Source organism: Procambarus clarkii, chromosome 72, assembly GCF_040958095.1.
Source record: "Procambarus clarkii isolate CNS0578487 chromosome 72, FALCON_Pclarkii_2.0, whole genome shotgun sequence".
NCBI lineage: Eukaryota > Metazoa > Arthropoda > Malacostraca > Decapoda > Cambaridae > Procambarus > Procambarus clarkii.
Genome location: NC_091221.1, coordinates 10,320,569 through 10,336,973, shown reverse-complemented (window position 1 = coordinate 10,336,973; position 16,405 = coordinate 10,320,569). Strand labels below are relative to the sequence as shown.

At 48.7% G+C, this 16,405-nt stretch overlaps 1 protein-coding gene across 3 annotated transcripts in view; it reads right to left on the bottom strand.

Annotated features, from left to right (window-relative positions):
• The window catches only part of LOC123773700 (uncharacterized), a 510,416-nt gene that overhangs the window by 438,960 nt on the left and 55,051 nt on the right, over positions 1–16,405 (bottom strand). The window contains exon 1 of one of the 3 annotated variants that reach the window (XM_069312489.1): positions 7,900–8,259. The exons of the other annotated variants lie outside the window; for them this stretch is intronic. Within the exon in view, the coding sequence (XP_069168590.1) occupies positions 7,900–7,920 (21 nt within the window). The 5' untranslated portion in view covers positions 7,921–8,259. Of the gene's footprint in view, positions 1–7,899; positions 8,260–16,405 lie in introns of those variants that run through there. 3 annotated transcript variants of the gene reach the window in all.

The window sequence follows — 16,405 nt, the reverse complement described above, 5'->3', positions numbered from 1 at the left end:
TTTGTGGCAACATTTAATAACGTCCCCAAACGTTCTGTGTTTGGTAGGACAGCACGGCTCCTGTGCCGGGTAAGTCCATTACGGGCTCACCATAGCCCGTGCTACTTGCCCCGCTCCTGTGCCAGGTAAGTCCACTACGGGCTCACCATAGCCCGTGCTACTTGCCCCGCTCCTGTGCCAAGTAAGTCCACTACGGGCTCACCATAGCCCATGCTACTTGTCCCGCTCCTGTGCCAGGTAAGTCCACTACGGGCTCACCATAGCCCGTGCTACTTGCCCCGCTCCTGTGCCAGATAAGTTACGGGCTCACCATAGCCCGTGCTACTTGCACCGCTCCTGTGCCAGATAAGTTACGGGCTCACCGTAGCCCGTGCTACTTGCCCCGCTCCTGTGCCAGATAAGTTACGGGCTCACCATAGCCCGTGCTACTTGCACCGCTCCTGTGCCAGATAAGTTACGGGCTCACCATAGCCCGTGCTACTTGCCCCGCTCCTGTGCCAGATAAGTTACGGGCTCACCATAGCCCGCGCTACTTGCACCGCTCCTGTGCCAGATAAGTTACGGGCTCACCATAGCCCGCGCTACTTGCACCGCTCCTGTGCCAGATAAGTTACGGGCTCACCATAGCCCGTGCTACTTGGAACGTGTTCCGAGTAGCTGAATCTATAACAACAACAACAGTGGAGTAGAGTCGCAATCGACCCTCAGAGACTGACTGTCTGGCCACCTGGGTCGCAGTCAATGTCAACTTTCTCTCGACCAATGGCACTGCACAGCGTGGCACTACACAGCGTGGCACTGCACAGCGTGGCACTGCACAGCGTGGCACTGCGCAGCGTGGCACTGCACAGCATGGCTCTGCACAGCGTGGCACTGCGCAGCGTGGCACTGCACAGCATGGCTCTGCACAGCATGGCACTGCACAGCATGGCTCTGCACAGCGTGGCACTGCGCAGCGTGGCACTGCACAGCGTGGCACTGCGCAGCGTGGCACTGCACAGCGTGGCACTGCGCAGCGTGGCACTGCACAGCATGGCTCTGCACAGCGTGGCACTGCACAGCGTGGCACTGCAAGAGAGCCACTCCTCTACATCAACACACAGCCACTACACATCTACACGGGGTAACATCAGCGGCATACACCAAGCTGATAAAAAAAAATCTTAAAGCAACATTTAAAAACTTGTATATTGACTGTCGAGACAGTTCGTACAACGTATGTGAGACCAAGACAAGAATATGCAGCACCGGAATCCACACCTAAATGAAACAATAAAACAGATATTATTAATGTACAGAAGTTTATAGCAAGAAGGTTGAGATCTGAGAGGTTATGAGAACTGCGTTTCTTACGATGAGTCAGGTCTGGAGAGAGTCAGGTGTAGAGAGAGGAGCCAGGTGTAGAGAGAGAAGCCAGGTGTAGAGAGAGGAGCCAGGTGTAGAGAGAGGAGCCAGGTGTAGAGAGAGAAGCCAGGTGTAGAGAGAGAAGCCAGGTGTAGAGAGAGAAGCCAGGTGTAGAGAGAGGAGCCAGGTGTAGAGAGAGGAGCCAGGTGTAGAGAGAGAAGCCAGGTGTAGAGAGAGAAGCCAGGTGTAGAGAGAGAAGCCAGGTGTAGAGAGAGGAGCCAGCTGTAGAGAGAGAAGCCAGGTGTAGAGAGAGAAGCCAGGTGTAGAGAGAGAAGCCAGGTGTAGAGAGAGAAGCCAGGTGTAGAGAGAGATGCCAGGTGTAGAGAGAGGAGTCAGGTGTAGAGAGAGGAGTCAGGTGTAGAGAGAGAAGCCAGGTGTAGAGAGAGAAGCCAGGTGTAGAGAGAGAAGCCAGGTGTAGAGAGGAGCCAGGTGTAGAGAGAGGAGTCAGGTGTAGAGAGGGAAGCCAGGTGTAGAGAGAGAAGCCAGGTGTAGAGAGAGAAGCCAGGTGTAGAGAGAGAAGCCAGGTGTAGAGAGGAGCCAGGTGTAGAGAGATGAGTCAGGTGTAGAGAGAGAAGCCAGGTGTAGAGAGGAGCCAGGTGTAGAGAGAGGAGTCAGGTGTAGAGAGGGAAGCCAGGTGTAGAGAGGAGCCAGGTGTAGAGAGAGGAGTCAGGTGTAGAGAGGGAAGCCAGGTGTAGAGAGAGAAGCCAGGTGTAGAGAGAGAAGCCAGGTGTAGAGAGGAGCCAGGTGTAGAGAGAGAAGCCAGGTGTAGAGAGGAGCCAGGTGTACCCAAGGGAGCCAGGTGTACCCAAGGGAGCCAGGTGTGGGAGATATAGCCCCAAGGTAAGACACGGGAGGAGACAGGAAGGAAAGTTGCTGATGGCTGCCAGCACTATCATGTCGGCCACACCTGTCTCACACACCTGACCTGCTATCTGCCACATACACACACCTGACCTGTCACCTGCCACACATACACCTGACCTGCTATCTGCCACACACACACCTGACCTGTGACCTGCCACACACACACCTGACCTGTAATCTGCCACACACACACCTGACCTGTCACCTGCCACACACACACCTGACCTGTGACCTGCCACACACACCTGACCTGTGACCTGCCACACACACACCTGACCTGTGACCTGCCACACACACACCTGACCTGCTATCTGCCACACACACACCTGACCTGCTATCTGCCACACACACACCTGACCTGTGACCTGCCACACACACACCTGACCTGCTATCTGCCACACACACACACCTGACCTGCCATCTACCACACACCTAGTCTATTTTTTCAGGTATAATCCTAAGGATATAAGGACTATTCCTATATCTGACCCACTATCCAAGTGGTTAGCCACCATTCCTTTCCCCCGTCCCATCCCAAATCCTTATCCTGACCCCTTCCCAGTGCTAAGTAGTCGTAATGGCTTGGTGCTTTCCCTTGATAACTCCCTCCCCTCTACAGTGATGTTTCCATTCTGATTCTGAAATCAGGAATTCTGATTCCCCAAGCACAAGGGCATCCAAATAATGATGTGTGGCAATTGAACATAAGAACAAAGGTAACTGCAGAAGGCCTATTGGCCCATACGAGGCAGCTCCTTTTTATAACATAAGAACAAAGGGAACTGCAGAAGGCCTATTGGCCCATACGAGGCAGCTCCTATCTATAACCACCCAATCCCACTCATTGCTCGTATGTATGAAAATCGGTAATAAAATCATACATAGGCCACAAATGCAGGAAGCAAAAGTCTATCATACAGATTACGGAGGTCTATTAGAATAGCAAACAAGGGTCTATCATACATAGATAGATAACAAAAATCTATCATACAGAGTTATTAAACTCCGGGAAAGAGACGTGTATTATATATACACACACACACACACACACACACACACACACACACACACACACACTTTAAGAGCAAGAGTTCAAAGATTTAAACTAGCTAAACACAGATGCCGAAGAAATATAAGAAAATTTACTTTCACAAACAGAGTGGTAGACGGTTGGAACAAGTTAGGTGAGAAGGTGGTGGAGGCCAAGACCGTCAGTAGTTTCAAAGCGTTATATGACAAAGAGTGCTGGGAAGACGGGACACCACGAGCGTAGCTCTCATCCTGTAACTACACTTAGGTAATTACACACACACACACACACAGCCACACACACACACACACACACACACACACACACACACACACACACACACACACACACACACACACACACACACACACACACACACACACACACACAGACAGCCGCCTGAGCCACAACATGCAACAAGCAGCCTATCACTTTCACCAGTGCACAACAGTGCCGGTCGAACAAGTACCCCCAACACCAGTAGATTAAAAGTTCTGCTTTCACAAACCACCCAAAACCTCGCTTGTGATTGCAAAGTAAAACTCTTGCTTTTTTTATTAAACAAATCAATACAGCAGATCAATAATCATATTCCACAGTATATCTATGACCTTTAGACAGATTATTCGAGCCACAGAGACATTGGACGGAACTTTTTCAGTGTCAGAGTAGTTAATAAATGGAATGTATTAGGCAGTGATGTGGTGGAGGCTGACTCCATACACAGTTTCAGGTGTAGATATGATAGAGCCCAGTAGGCTCAGGAACCTGTATATCAGTTGATTGACAGTTGAGAGGCGGGACCAAAGAGCCAGAGCTCAACCCCCGCAAGCACAACTAGGTGAATATACTGCGGTCACTCCTAATCTTTATACACACCTGATTATACAGGACTCAGCGCTGACCGCAGATTATACAGGACTCAAGAGGGTGCCCGCTGGCAGGTGAAGGTATGACGTCTGACCTTACACGGAAAGGTAAGGTGAGAGAGAGAGAGAGAGAGAGAGAGAGAGAGAGAGAGAGAGAGAGAGAGAGAGAGAGAGAGAGAGAGAGAGAGAGAGAGAGAGAGAGAGAGAGAGAGAGAGAGAGAGAGAGAGAGAGCGCGCGGTTATCTTCAGGTTATCTTGAGATGATTTCGGGGCTTTAGTGTCCCCGCGGCCCGGTCCTCGACCAGGCCTCCACCCCCAGGAAGCAGCCCGTGACAGCTGACTAACACCCAGGTACCTATTTTACTGCTAGGTAACAGGGGCATAGGGTGAAAGAAACTCTGCCCATTGTTTCTCGCCGGCGCCTGGGATCGAACCCAGGACCACAGGATCACAAGTCCAGTGTGCTGTCCGCTCGGCCGACCGGCTCATGTCCACTCACAGGATGAGTGTCGCTTGTCTAGTGAGTGAGTGATGCTTGTGGCGACCCATCCCGCCCGCGCCTGGAACCCCCACCCATGAGTCACAGACACACCCCCCCCCCCCCAACAATGACATCAGACGCATCAACACATTAGCCACCCACGCAACACCTCTCAGCAGATAATGTATAAATAATCAGGGCCGCAGTCTGCCCCAACTTTCTGCTCCCCGGGAGCAGAGGCGGTCGGCCGAGCGGACAGCACGCTGGACTTGTGATCCTGTGTCCCGGGTTCGATCCCAGGCGCCGGCGAGAAACAATGGGCAGAGTTTCTTTCACCCTATGCCCCTGTTACCTAGCAGTAAAATAGGTACCTGGGAGTTAGTCAGCTGTCACGGGCTGCTTCCTGGGGGTGGAGGCCTGGTCGAGGACCGGGCCACGGGGACACTAAAGCCCCGAAATCATCTCAAGATAACCTCAAGATAACCTCCCCACAACCTCGACACCGCGACGTAGCCCACTTCCCCACGAAGGGATAGGCGGTCATAGGTACAGACCACGCATTAGGAGAGGGGGACAGTTCAGGAGAGGAGGCTCTAGGGTAGGTAGGAGGAGGAGTGACCTCTGAGATAAACCGCAGACTCTGCCCTGACTCCGTCTTGACGGCTTGTGTAAAAACACATCAATCACCTTCTATGGGCACGGGCTCGCCATAGCCCGTGCTACATGGACACTTCGTTCTGAGTAGCTAAATCTGAAACAACCTTCTATGGTTAAACATTCAACAGATCGCTATATACTGCAGCAGCAGCAGCTCCCTAACCCTATCCTATCTAGGACAAGCGGTAAGGTATATACGGCGATGATAAGTTTAGATTTAGGAAAGACTTGGGTAAATACTGGTTAGGTAACAGGGTTGTTGATTTGTGGAACCCATTACCGCGTAACGTGGTGGAGGTGGTGTCCCTCGATTGTTTCAAGTGCGGGTTGGACATGTATATGAGTGGGATTGGGTGGTTATAGATAGCAGCTGCCTTGTATGGGCCAATAGGCCTTCTGCAGTTACCTTTGTTCTTATGTTCTTATGTTCTTATGTTCTGTTCTTATCTACGTTGTATAAAGACGTCCGTCCGGAGGCCGTGAAGGCCAGGCAGGGTCTGGACAGGTAGCTGGCCCGCTGGGAAAGCTTCACTTTATCACTATCCATCACAAGATACCAGAGATCATCTTCCTTTTGGGGAAAAAAGGAAGTTTCTTCAAATTGCCTCCAGGGCCGCCTATAGGCTGTAGAGGCCATGTAGGCCTGCTGGCTCTAACTGTATATGTGATGATGGTGATAAAGAGATGCGGTAAAGTTCATGAACTAATGCTACTTGAAATAAAGCAATGAACGGCATTATTTAAACTCTTCATCGCATACAGAATTCACAAGATATTTATTGGTAATTTATTATGCATCCCATACCCCATCCTGTGGGTGGTAGTGGACCCCCATACCCCATCCTGTGGGTGGTAGTGGACCCATACCCCATCCTGTGGGTGGTAGTGGACCCCATACCCATCCTGTGGGTGGTAGTGGACCCCATACCCCATCCCGTGGGTGGTAGTGGACCCCATACCCCATCCTGTGGGTGGTAGTGGACCCCATACCCCATCCCGTGGGTGGTAGTGGACCCCATACCCCATCCTGTGGGTGGTAGTGGACCCCCATACCCATCCTCTGAACAGTAGTTGAAAAAGTTACACACACACACAATGGGCTCAAGAAATGAACCCCCCAAATGAATTTAGTTAAGAACGGGTGAAGACATCACACACACACCCTCCACACCTGGCGCCCGTGACAATGACCCGTGACAATGACACGTGACAATGACCCGTGACAATGACCCGTGACAATGACACGTGACAAGCAGAATACAAGCTGGGAGTGACAAGGTTACCACACTACTAAACGCCTTCACATCACAACAAATATCCTTGGCATGATAGAGGTGATAATCCTATGAAACATGATGCAGTTGTGGACATATCTGAAGTCACACACACACACACTTTACCACTATTACTTTGTTATTGTAATTGAGGTAAATAGAGGCCAGGGGGCCAGATTCACGAAGCAGTTACGCAAGTACTTACGAACCTGGGGCCAGATTCACGAAGCAGTTACGCAAGCACTTACGAACGTGTACATCTTTTCCTCCATCTTTGACGGCTTTGGTTACATTTATTAAACAGTTTACAAACATTAAAACTTACCAATCAACTGTTGTTATTGTTATAAACAGCCTCCTGGTGCTTCCGAGCTCATTAACTGTTTAATAATTGTAAACAAAGCCGCCAAAGATTGAGATAAGATGGACAGGTTCGTAAGTGCTTGCGTAACTACTTCGTGAATCTGGCCCCTGAACATCTTTTCTAAATCTATATTACTATAATCAAGACTCGTCATACATAGAATTAACAAACTAGGTCACCACGAACAAATCCACAAGGGCCGTGACGAGGATTCGAACCTACGTCCGGGATCATCCCAGACGCTGCCTTAATCGACTAAGCTACGACATGGTAAAAAAAAAAGAGTTGAAACCAGAAGTTCTACTGGAATTACTTGGCTCCTACAGCCTATCCGAGACACAAACCAGGGTTTTACACAACACCACGGATGGGGTGGTGTATACTGCACACCTGAGAATACACATAATACAGTATACATGGGTCCAGCATCCCAGACCATGGTTTATGTACAGTACCAGGTTATCTTCTTGAGGTTATCTTGAGATGATTTCGGGGCTTTAGTGTCCCCGCGGCCCGGTCCTCGACCAGGCCTACACCCCCAGGAAGCAGCCCGTGACAACTGGCTAACACCCAGGTACCTATTTACTGCTAGGTAACAGGGGCATAGGGTGTAAGAAACTCTGCCCATTGTTTCTCGCCGGCGCCTGAGATCGAACCCAGGACCACAGGATCACAAGTCCAGCGTGCTGTCCGCTCGGCCGACCGCCTCATGTCCACTCACAGGATGAGTGGCGCTGCCCAATAAACTCGCCTTCACAGAGGCATAGGGTGAAAGAAACTCTGCCCATTGTTTCTCGCCGGCGCCTGGGATCGAACCCAGGACCACAGGATCACAAGTCCCGCGTGCTGTCCGCTCGGCCGACCGGCTCCCAAGGCTCAGAATGTTAAATTTATCTCCCTGACAAAAATGCAAAAACTTCATAAGAGAAAATACTTGAGTATTAAGATTAACGTACCAATGTGGTGCAGTGTAGCATAGTCACGTGTAGAGTTCGAGGTCCTCCTCCAGTACGTCGTCTCTTGGCCCTCCAGCACCTCAATGTCTTCGTCCAAGACGAAAGTGGAGTCTGACGATACCTAGCTTCCTTGGGTGATGTTATCTCAGTTCGCCATGACCTTCAGGAACTGATTCTGTTCCAGTTGCCTGGGTGGTGGTGTGGCACTGTGTCGTCCCTGTGGCACTCTTCTCTCGACAGTGTGGCACAGTGTCGCCCCTGTGGCACTCTTCTTCCAACAGTGTGGCACTGTGTCGACCCTATGGCACTCTTCTTCCAACAGTGTGGCACTGTGTCCCCCTATGGCACTCTTCTTCCAACAGTGTGGCACAGTGTCGCCCCTATGGCACTCTTCTTCCAACAGTGTGGCACAGTGTCGCCCCTATGGCACTCTTCTTCCAACAGTGTGGCACAGTGTCGCCCCAATGGCACTCTTCCAACAGTTGTGGCACAGCTCTCACATATTGTTGCTAATTATCATAATATCTTATAATATTTTCATTACCAACTTTATAATAACACTACACTGTTTACTATAGTATTATGTAAAATCTTCGCAGTAAAATGGCTTAAATATTATCATATAGGCCTATATTAATTGTATTTTTCTCCGTTTCTCGTTCAGCAACAGCATGGCCAATTATTTTATTATATTATGAATCCATAATTTAACAATGCCTGAAAGAGGAAGAGAGAGCCATTATAACCTATAGTACAAAGTAAACGAAAATAATACGAGGAAAACACAATCTTTTTCCCGGGTTAAAAAGTGTTGTAAGCGAGCGTGCCCGTGGCTCGGGGGGGCCAGAAGCCCCCCCCTGGAGTCCGGGGGGGTCAGAACCCCCCCCTCCGGGCACAACTCCATATATATCATGGGGGGATAATGAGGTTCGGCGCCTCACACAAAGGTGTTGGAGATGAAGGAGGGGTTAGTGTGGTTGGGTCTGCGGAGCCCCATCCATCAGGCTTTCCCGCTCTCTATCCATCTGCCCCCCACTCATCCCCTACCCCCCCTCCTCCCTCCCCTTGGGCTGGACGGTAGAGCGACGGTCTCGCTTCATGCAGGGCGGCGTTCTGCGTCCACTCACAGGATGGGTGGCGCTGCCCAATACTGTCACTAATGGCTACTTGATCCACCGAACTGTGGTGTCTAGGTCGGGCTGCGCAAGCTACAAGGGAACTTCCGAGAATCATCAGGCAAAAGCATCAAGACACGTCAACACCTACACCTCAGACACATGCATGTCAACACCTGCACTTCAGACACGACCTCATCTTCCACCATCAGGTGTTTTGCAGGTGTGGCATCTTTCCTCAATCATGGCGGCTTTTGAGGACATGGAAACAAACAGTCAGTTCAATATAGCAGACAGGCGAACCATGGGGAAACATGATAACAATATACAAAATATACGACTATCTTGAGGTTATCTTGAGATGGTTTCGGGGCTTTAGTGTCCCCGCGGCCCGGTCCTCGACCAGGCCTCCACCCCCAGGAAGCAGCCCGTAGCATTTGTCTAACTCCCAGGTACCTATTTTACTGCTAGATGAACAGAGCACCAGCGTAAAAGAAACTCTAACCATTTCTTTCCGCCTCCGCCGGGGATCGAACCAGAGCCCTTAGGACTACGACCCCAGAGCGCTACCTACTCATCCACGAGACCCCATGCGGTCCCAGCAGCTCCTTGTTTGTGTTTGTGTGTAAACACAAACAAGGGCCGTGACGAGGATTCGAACCTGCGTCCGAGAGCATCCCAGACACTTCCTTAATCGACTGAACTACGACAGGGTAAAAAGAGATGAAACCGAAGTTCTAGAACTTCAGTAGAAGTTCGGGTTCAACTCTTTTAACCCTGTCGTAGCTCAGTCGATTAAGGGCAGCGTCTGGGATGCTCCCGGACGCAGGTTCGAATCCTCGTCACGGCCCTTGTTGATTTGTCCAAACACACACACTCGGCCATTCATCATTAGTCACAGTCGAGACAGTGTGGAGCCAACGTGTGAGTCCTGCAGGTAAACAAACTCACTCACCTGGAGCCAGATTCACGAAGCAGTTACGCAAGCACTTACGAACGTGTACATCTTTCCTCAATCTTTGACGGCTTTGGTTACGTTTATTAAACAGTTTACAAGCATGAAAACTTGCCAATCAACTGTTGTTATTGTTATAAACAGCCTCCTGGTGCTTCCGAGCGCATTAACTGTCTAATAATTGTAAACAAAGCCGCCAAAGATTGAGAAAAGATGTACAGGTTCGTAAGTGCTTGCGTAAGTGCTTTCGTGAATCTGGCCCAAGGAACATGGCGGTGATGTAAACACGCTGGGCCTTGACCTATCTGGCTCACACCTCCTGCCCCAGTTAACATGCAGCTGCTAACTACAGCTTCCCCCAGCTGCTGCTAGACTAACTACAGCTTCCCCCAGCTGCTGCTAGACTAACTACAGCTTCCCCCAGCTGCTGCTAGACTAACTAGGCCTCCCAGATTCCTACTTGGCTAAGACTGTCACGGGTCCGGCGGCCGCTTATCTGGGACACAGATCGATACCCTACATTCCGGTGTAGCTACTGGGTCCTGTCCTGTACCGTGCACCGTGCACAGTGGTCAGTGCACCGTGCTTCAGGTGTCACTGGGCGTACAGGCGGGAACGTGTCGCATCGTGAACGTTCGGCTTCCTAAATGCTATATAAACATACCATGCGAGTGTCGGAGGGCGTTCACGCCGTACCGGTGGGTTGGGGTACCGGGGCATCCAGTAGTGGGGGGTTGGGGTACCGGGGCATCCAGTAGTGGGGGGTTGGGGTACCGGGGCATCCAGTAGTGGGGGGTTGGGGTACCGGGGCATCCAGTAGTGGGGGGTTGGGGTACCGGGGCACCCAGTAGTGGGGGGGGGCGGGGTACCGGGGCATCCAGTAGTGGGGGGTTGGGGTACCGGGGCACCCAGTAGTGGGGGGGGCGGGGTACCGGGGCATCCAGTAGTGGGGGGGCGGGGTACCGGGGCACCCAGTAGTGGGGGGGGCGGGGTACCGGGGCATCCAGTAGTGGGGGGTTGGAGTACCGGGGCATCCAGTAGTGGGGGGGGGGGTACCGGGGCATCCAATAGTGGGTATGGGGTACCGGAGGATGAATAATATTACGTTATCTACTCTAGACACTACAAAAGTACTCTAGAGGCTTGAACACTAGTGAACATTAACTGCTCTATCTTGAGGTTATCTTGAGATGATTTCGGGGCTTTAGTGTCCCCGCGGCCCGGTCCTCGACCAGGCCTCCACCCCCAGGAAGCAGCCCGTGACAGCTGACTAACACCCAGGTACCTATTTTACTGCTAGGTAACAGGGGCATAGGGTGAAAGGAACTCTGCCCATTGTTTCTCGCCGGCGCCTGGGATCGAACCCAGAAGCACAGGATCACAAGTCCAGCGTGCTGTCCGCTTGGCCGACCGGCTCTATATAACACAGGAAAAATAGCTACCCCATAGAACCTAAAATAACTACCCCATAGAACCAAAAAACCTTGACAGATTAAATCTATTCAATAGAACACCTCAATTATTGGGATAGATCAACTATCAACTATCTATCTATCTATCTAACTATCTATCAACATCTATCAACTCACATTACTCCAGCGAAAGCAGGTGTATGATAATCTAGTTTCGAAAAAATATATTAAAGAGGTATTGCTTTCAAATCTACCACACTAAAATAATTCCATGTGAGATGAGCCAAAGCGGCTCCTCTCAAATATAGTGTGATAAATGCTTTAGGCGTTCAAGTCCGTTTATTGAGATAATTAAATACATCTCAAAGGGATAGAGTAGCTTTAGGGGCCTCGTAGCCTGGTGGATAGCGCGCAGGACTCGTAATTCTGTGGCGAGGGTTCGATTCCCGCACGAGGCAGAAACAAATGGGCAAAGTTTCTTTCACCCTGAATGCCCCTGTTACCTAGCAGTAAATAGGTACCTGGGAGTTAGTCAGCTGTCACGGGCTGCTTCCTGGGGGTGGAGGCCTGGTCGAGGACCGGGCCGCGGGGTCACTAAAGCCCCGAAATCATCTCAAGATAACCTCGAAGATACAGGCTAGTTCTACCCTCGCTTAGCTGCTACCAGACTAACCCATGTATAAGCCATGTATAAGCTTGAGCCATGTATAAGTTCACTATAATGAGCTTATACATGGCTCAAGGCATTTCGACTTCCTTTAGATACCGGGCCAGATTCAGGAAGCAGTTACGCAAGCACTTCCGAACCTAGGGCCAGATTCACGAAGCAGTTACGCAAGTACTTACGAACGTGTACATTTTTCCTCAATCTTTGACGGCTTTGGTTACATTTATTAAACAGTTTACAAGCATGAAAACTTGCCAATCAACTGTTGTTATTGTTATAAACAGCCTCCTGGTGCTTCCGAGCTCATTAACTGTTTAATAATTGTAAACACAGCCGCCAAGTGCTTTCGTGAATTGGCCCCAGGACCGGGACTCCTCAACCTCAAGCTTCACCCAACCACATACGAAACCTGTACATCTTTCCTCAATCATGTGGCTTCGTTTACCTGTAATATAAGTTTATGAGTCACGTAGTCCTGTGAGGTTAAGACAATAATAACCTTGGCTTGTTTAAGTTTCCAAGCTTCGTAAGCTGTTTAATAGATGTAAACAAAGCCACCGTGATTAAGGAAAGATGTACAGGTTTCGTTAATGGTTCAAGAGTCCTGGCCTAGGTCAGAGATCGCGCAGTGTGGAGGTAAATCCCATGTATTACAAAGTTTACTTCCCCACATTACAAAGTAAACTCTACCTACAGGTTCAGTGTGATAGACGACCTTGAGTACACTTAGTATCCACCTGAAGCTCGCGGCAGATTCACAATCATGCCACGATTAAATTCTAGACATTATGGCGTTAGTTTACGAAAGGTATACTACAGTGTAACAACACTATAGTAAGTTGACCAGACCACACACTAGAAGTTGAAGGGACGACCACGTTTCGGTCCGTCCTGGACCATTCTCAAGTCGATTCGGTCCAGGACGGACCGAAACGTCGTCGTCCCGTCACCTTCTAGTGTGTGGTCTGGTCAACATACTTCAGCCACGTTATTGTGACTCATCGCCAACGCTATAGTAACGCCAGCCAACGCCCTACACAATGGTAAAAAATCAATGGTTTTTCAAAGTCCAATACACTGATTCAGGATGCGTATAATACGCCCGGAAAATCAACGAACTTATCTTGAAGTTATCTTGAGATGATTTCGGGGCTTTTTTTTTTTTTTTTTTAGTGTCCCCGCGGCCCGGTCCTCGACCAGGCCTCCACCCCCAGGAAGCAGCCCGTGACAGCTGACTAACTCCCAGGTACCTATTTTACTGCTAGGTAACAGGGGGTCACTTACAGTCAACTGTTGTAAAAGAATTCACTGAAGTAGGTTTAACCGTCCAACCGTCTACGAGGGGGGCCTCGTAGCCTGGTGGATAGCGGGCAGGACTCGTAATTCTTTGGCGCGGGTTCGATTCCCGCACGAGGCAGAAACAAATGGGTAAAGTTTCTTTCACCTTGAATGCCCCTGTTACCTAGCAGTAAATAGGTACCTGGGAGTTAGTCAGCTGTCACGGGCTGCTTCCTGGGGGTGGAGGCCTGGTCGAGGACCGGGCCGCGGGGACACTAAAGCCCCGAAATCATCTCAAGATAACACAACATCTTTCAAGATAACACAGTTCTTTATCAGATGGAAAAGTTCTCACACTCTGTGCTGAAGTGATGGTTGTTATTTGAGCCCTTACGGGTGATAACTACAGGACCACCTGCCACAGATGGTACACGCCCACCAGCTGGGGTTTGTTAAACTCCCCTGGCACTCGAGTCATTTTAACTACGGGCTCACCATAGCCCGTGCTACTTGGAACTTTTTGTTCCAAGTAGCGAATCTTAAACAGCAACGATTATATTTGGTTTTTTTCCTGTATCTTCGAGTGAATATATTTAGTATTTCTGTAACTTCGAGTGAATATATTACATTTTCCTGTATCTTCGAGTGAATATATTACATTTTCCTGTATCTTCGAGTGAATATATTACATTTTCCTGTATCTTCGAGTGAATATATTACATTTTCCTGTATCTTCGAGTGAATATATTACATTTTCCTGTATCTTCGAGTGAATATATTACATTTTCCTGTATCTTCGAGTGAATATATTACATTTTCCTGTATCTTCGAGTGAATATATTACATTTTCCTGTATCTTCGAGTGAATATATTACATTTTCCTGTATCTTCGAGTGAATATATTACATTTTCCTGTATCTTCGAGTGAATATATTACATTTTCCTGTATCTTCGAGTGAATATATTACATTTTCCTGTATCTTCGAGTGAATATATTACATTTTCCTGTATCTTCGAGTGAATATATTACATTTTCCTGTATCTTCGAGTGAATATATTACATTTTCCTGTATCTTCGAGTGAATATATTACATTTTCCTGTATCTTCGAGTGAATATATTACATTTTCCTGTATCTTCGAGTGAATATATTACATTTTCCTGTATCTTCGAGTGAATATATTACATTTTCCTGTATCTTCGAGTGAATATATTACATTTTCCTGTATCTTCGAGTGAATATATTACATTTTCCTGTATCTTCGAGTGAATATATTACATTTTCCTGTATCTTCGAGTGAATATATTACATTTTCCTGTATCTTCGAGTGAATATATTACATTTTCCTGTATCTTCGAGTAAATATATTTAGTATTTCTGTATCTTCGATTGATTATATTTAGTTTTTTCTGTATTGTGACCAAGTAGCGGGTCCTCATTCACTATATTTTGCACTATAAACAATAATAATAATAGTGTTTTCTTTCACTGGTTCACCATCACGTGTTGTTTTTACGTGAATTGAGGCAAACACTTCACCCACAAGAGGCGTGATGGAGTGGGGCGGCACTCACCAACAGTGCCACATTGGCCCCCTATAGTGCCTGGCCCTGACTCGACTTGACCACTAGTGCCAGACACTCCATCCTGGCACTCACCAATCACTATTCCGGGAGCCTGCACTGTAAACACACACACACACTTGCCCACGTAAATACCACTGGAGGGCATCACTCTATCACCACAATAACGGCAGCATTCCCCGAACAGTGCCACGCAAGTTGAGTGTGTCGCTTTGGGGTGTGTTTGCGTGCGACGAGTTGCGTGCGGCGGCGTGTACAGGTTGTCTAGGAGGACGTATGGAATACCTTCCCGCGCTGAAGCTCGCGGAGGACTGACTGTGTGTGTGTGTGGAGCCCCTGGCTTGCCTGTCTCTCTGGGTCACGCCTCCACCACCCTCCCCTTCGACCCCCACCACCGGCCAGGCCCGCGACAAATGACGCCTATTATTGCTGTTTACCATTCAGCTACTGGCAACAAAAATGTTCCATGTAGCACGGGCTATGGTGATCCCGTCGTGGATTTACCTGGGGAACTTCTATTAAACATTGTCCTGGAAATACAAGCTCCACGTGGGTCATCTCCACCAAGGTTATCATGCCAGCGACCCGCGTTATCTTGAGATAGTGGTATCTTGAGATCATGTTATCTTGAGATGACGTTATCTTGAGATGGTTTCGGGGCTTAGCGTCCCCGCGGCCCGGTTCTCAACCAGGCCTCCTTTTTGTTACCCTCAGGAAGCAGCCCGTAGCAGCTGTCTAACTCCCAGGGACCTATTTACTGCTAGGTGAACAGGCGCATCAGGGTGAAAGAAAGTCTGTCCATTTGTTTCTCGCCGGGGATCGAACCCGGAATCTACCGAGAAACAAATGTCAGGTGGGTGACTATAGATCCTCGAGTGAGTTATGTGAGGTTAGGACTACGAATACCGAGCGCTGTTCACTCAGCCGTCAGGCCCCTGATCTGGGTACGGCCATTACCACCACCTTCCTCCTTACAACATGCTCATAAGTACTTAAGTGACCTCAGGACATTAAACTCGGTCATGCAAAACCACAAAAAAATTCCCTGCTGGCTCTGAGTCCCAGCGGAGAAAAACGGAAAAAAACTAAGCTTTTTTTAATTGATCAAAAAAAGGTCTTTTTTTTATTTATTTTTATTACATGGCACAAATTTAGAATGGTGAGGGGTGTGAAATTGACATTGTCCCGTTTTTTGTTTTGGGTCCTCTGGTAGGTTAGGATATGTTTACTTTAGTATGATGTACCAACCCGATCTCGCACTTTCTTATAGTCAATATTGACTTATTAAATGCCTGCATAAGACATACTAATTGATTGTGAATATTTTAGTTTACCTTGAAAAGCTTCATAGAAAACACCGACCTTACCTAACCTTCTTCGTATGTTAAGATAAGCATCTTATTGCTTCGTAATTAAAATTATTACTTAACCTATACCTATAATAGGTTAAGTAATAATTGTAATTACGAAGCAATAAGATGCTTATCTTAACATAC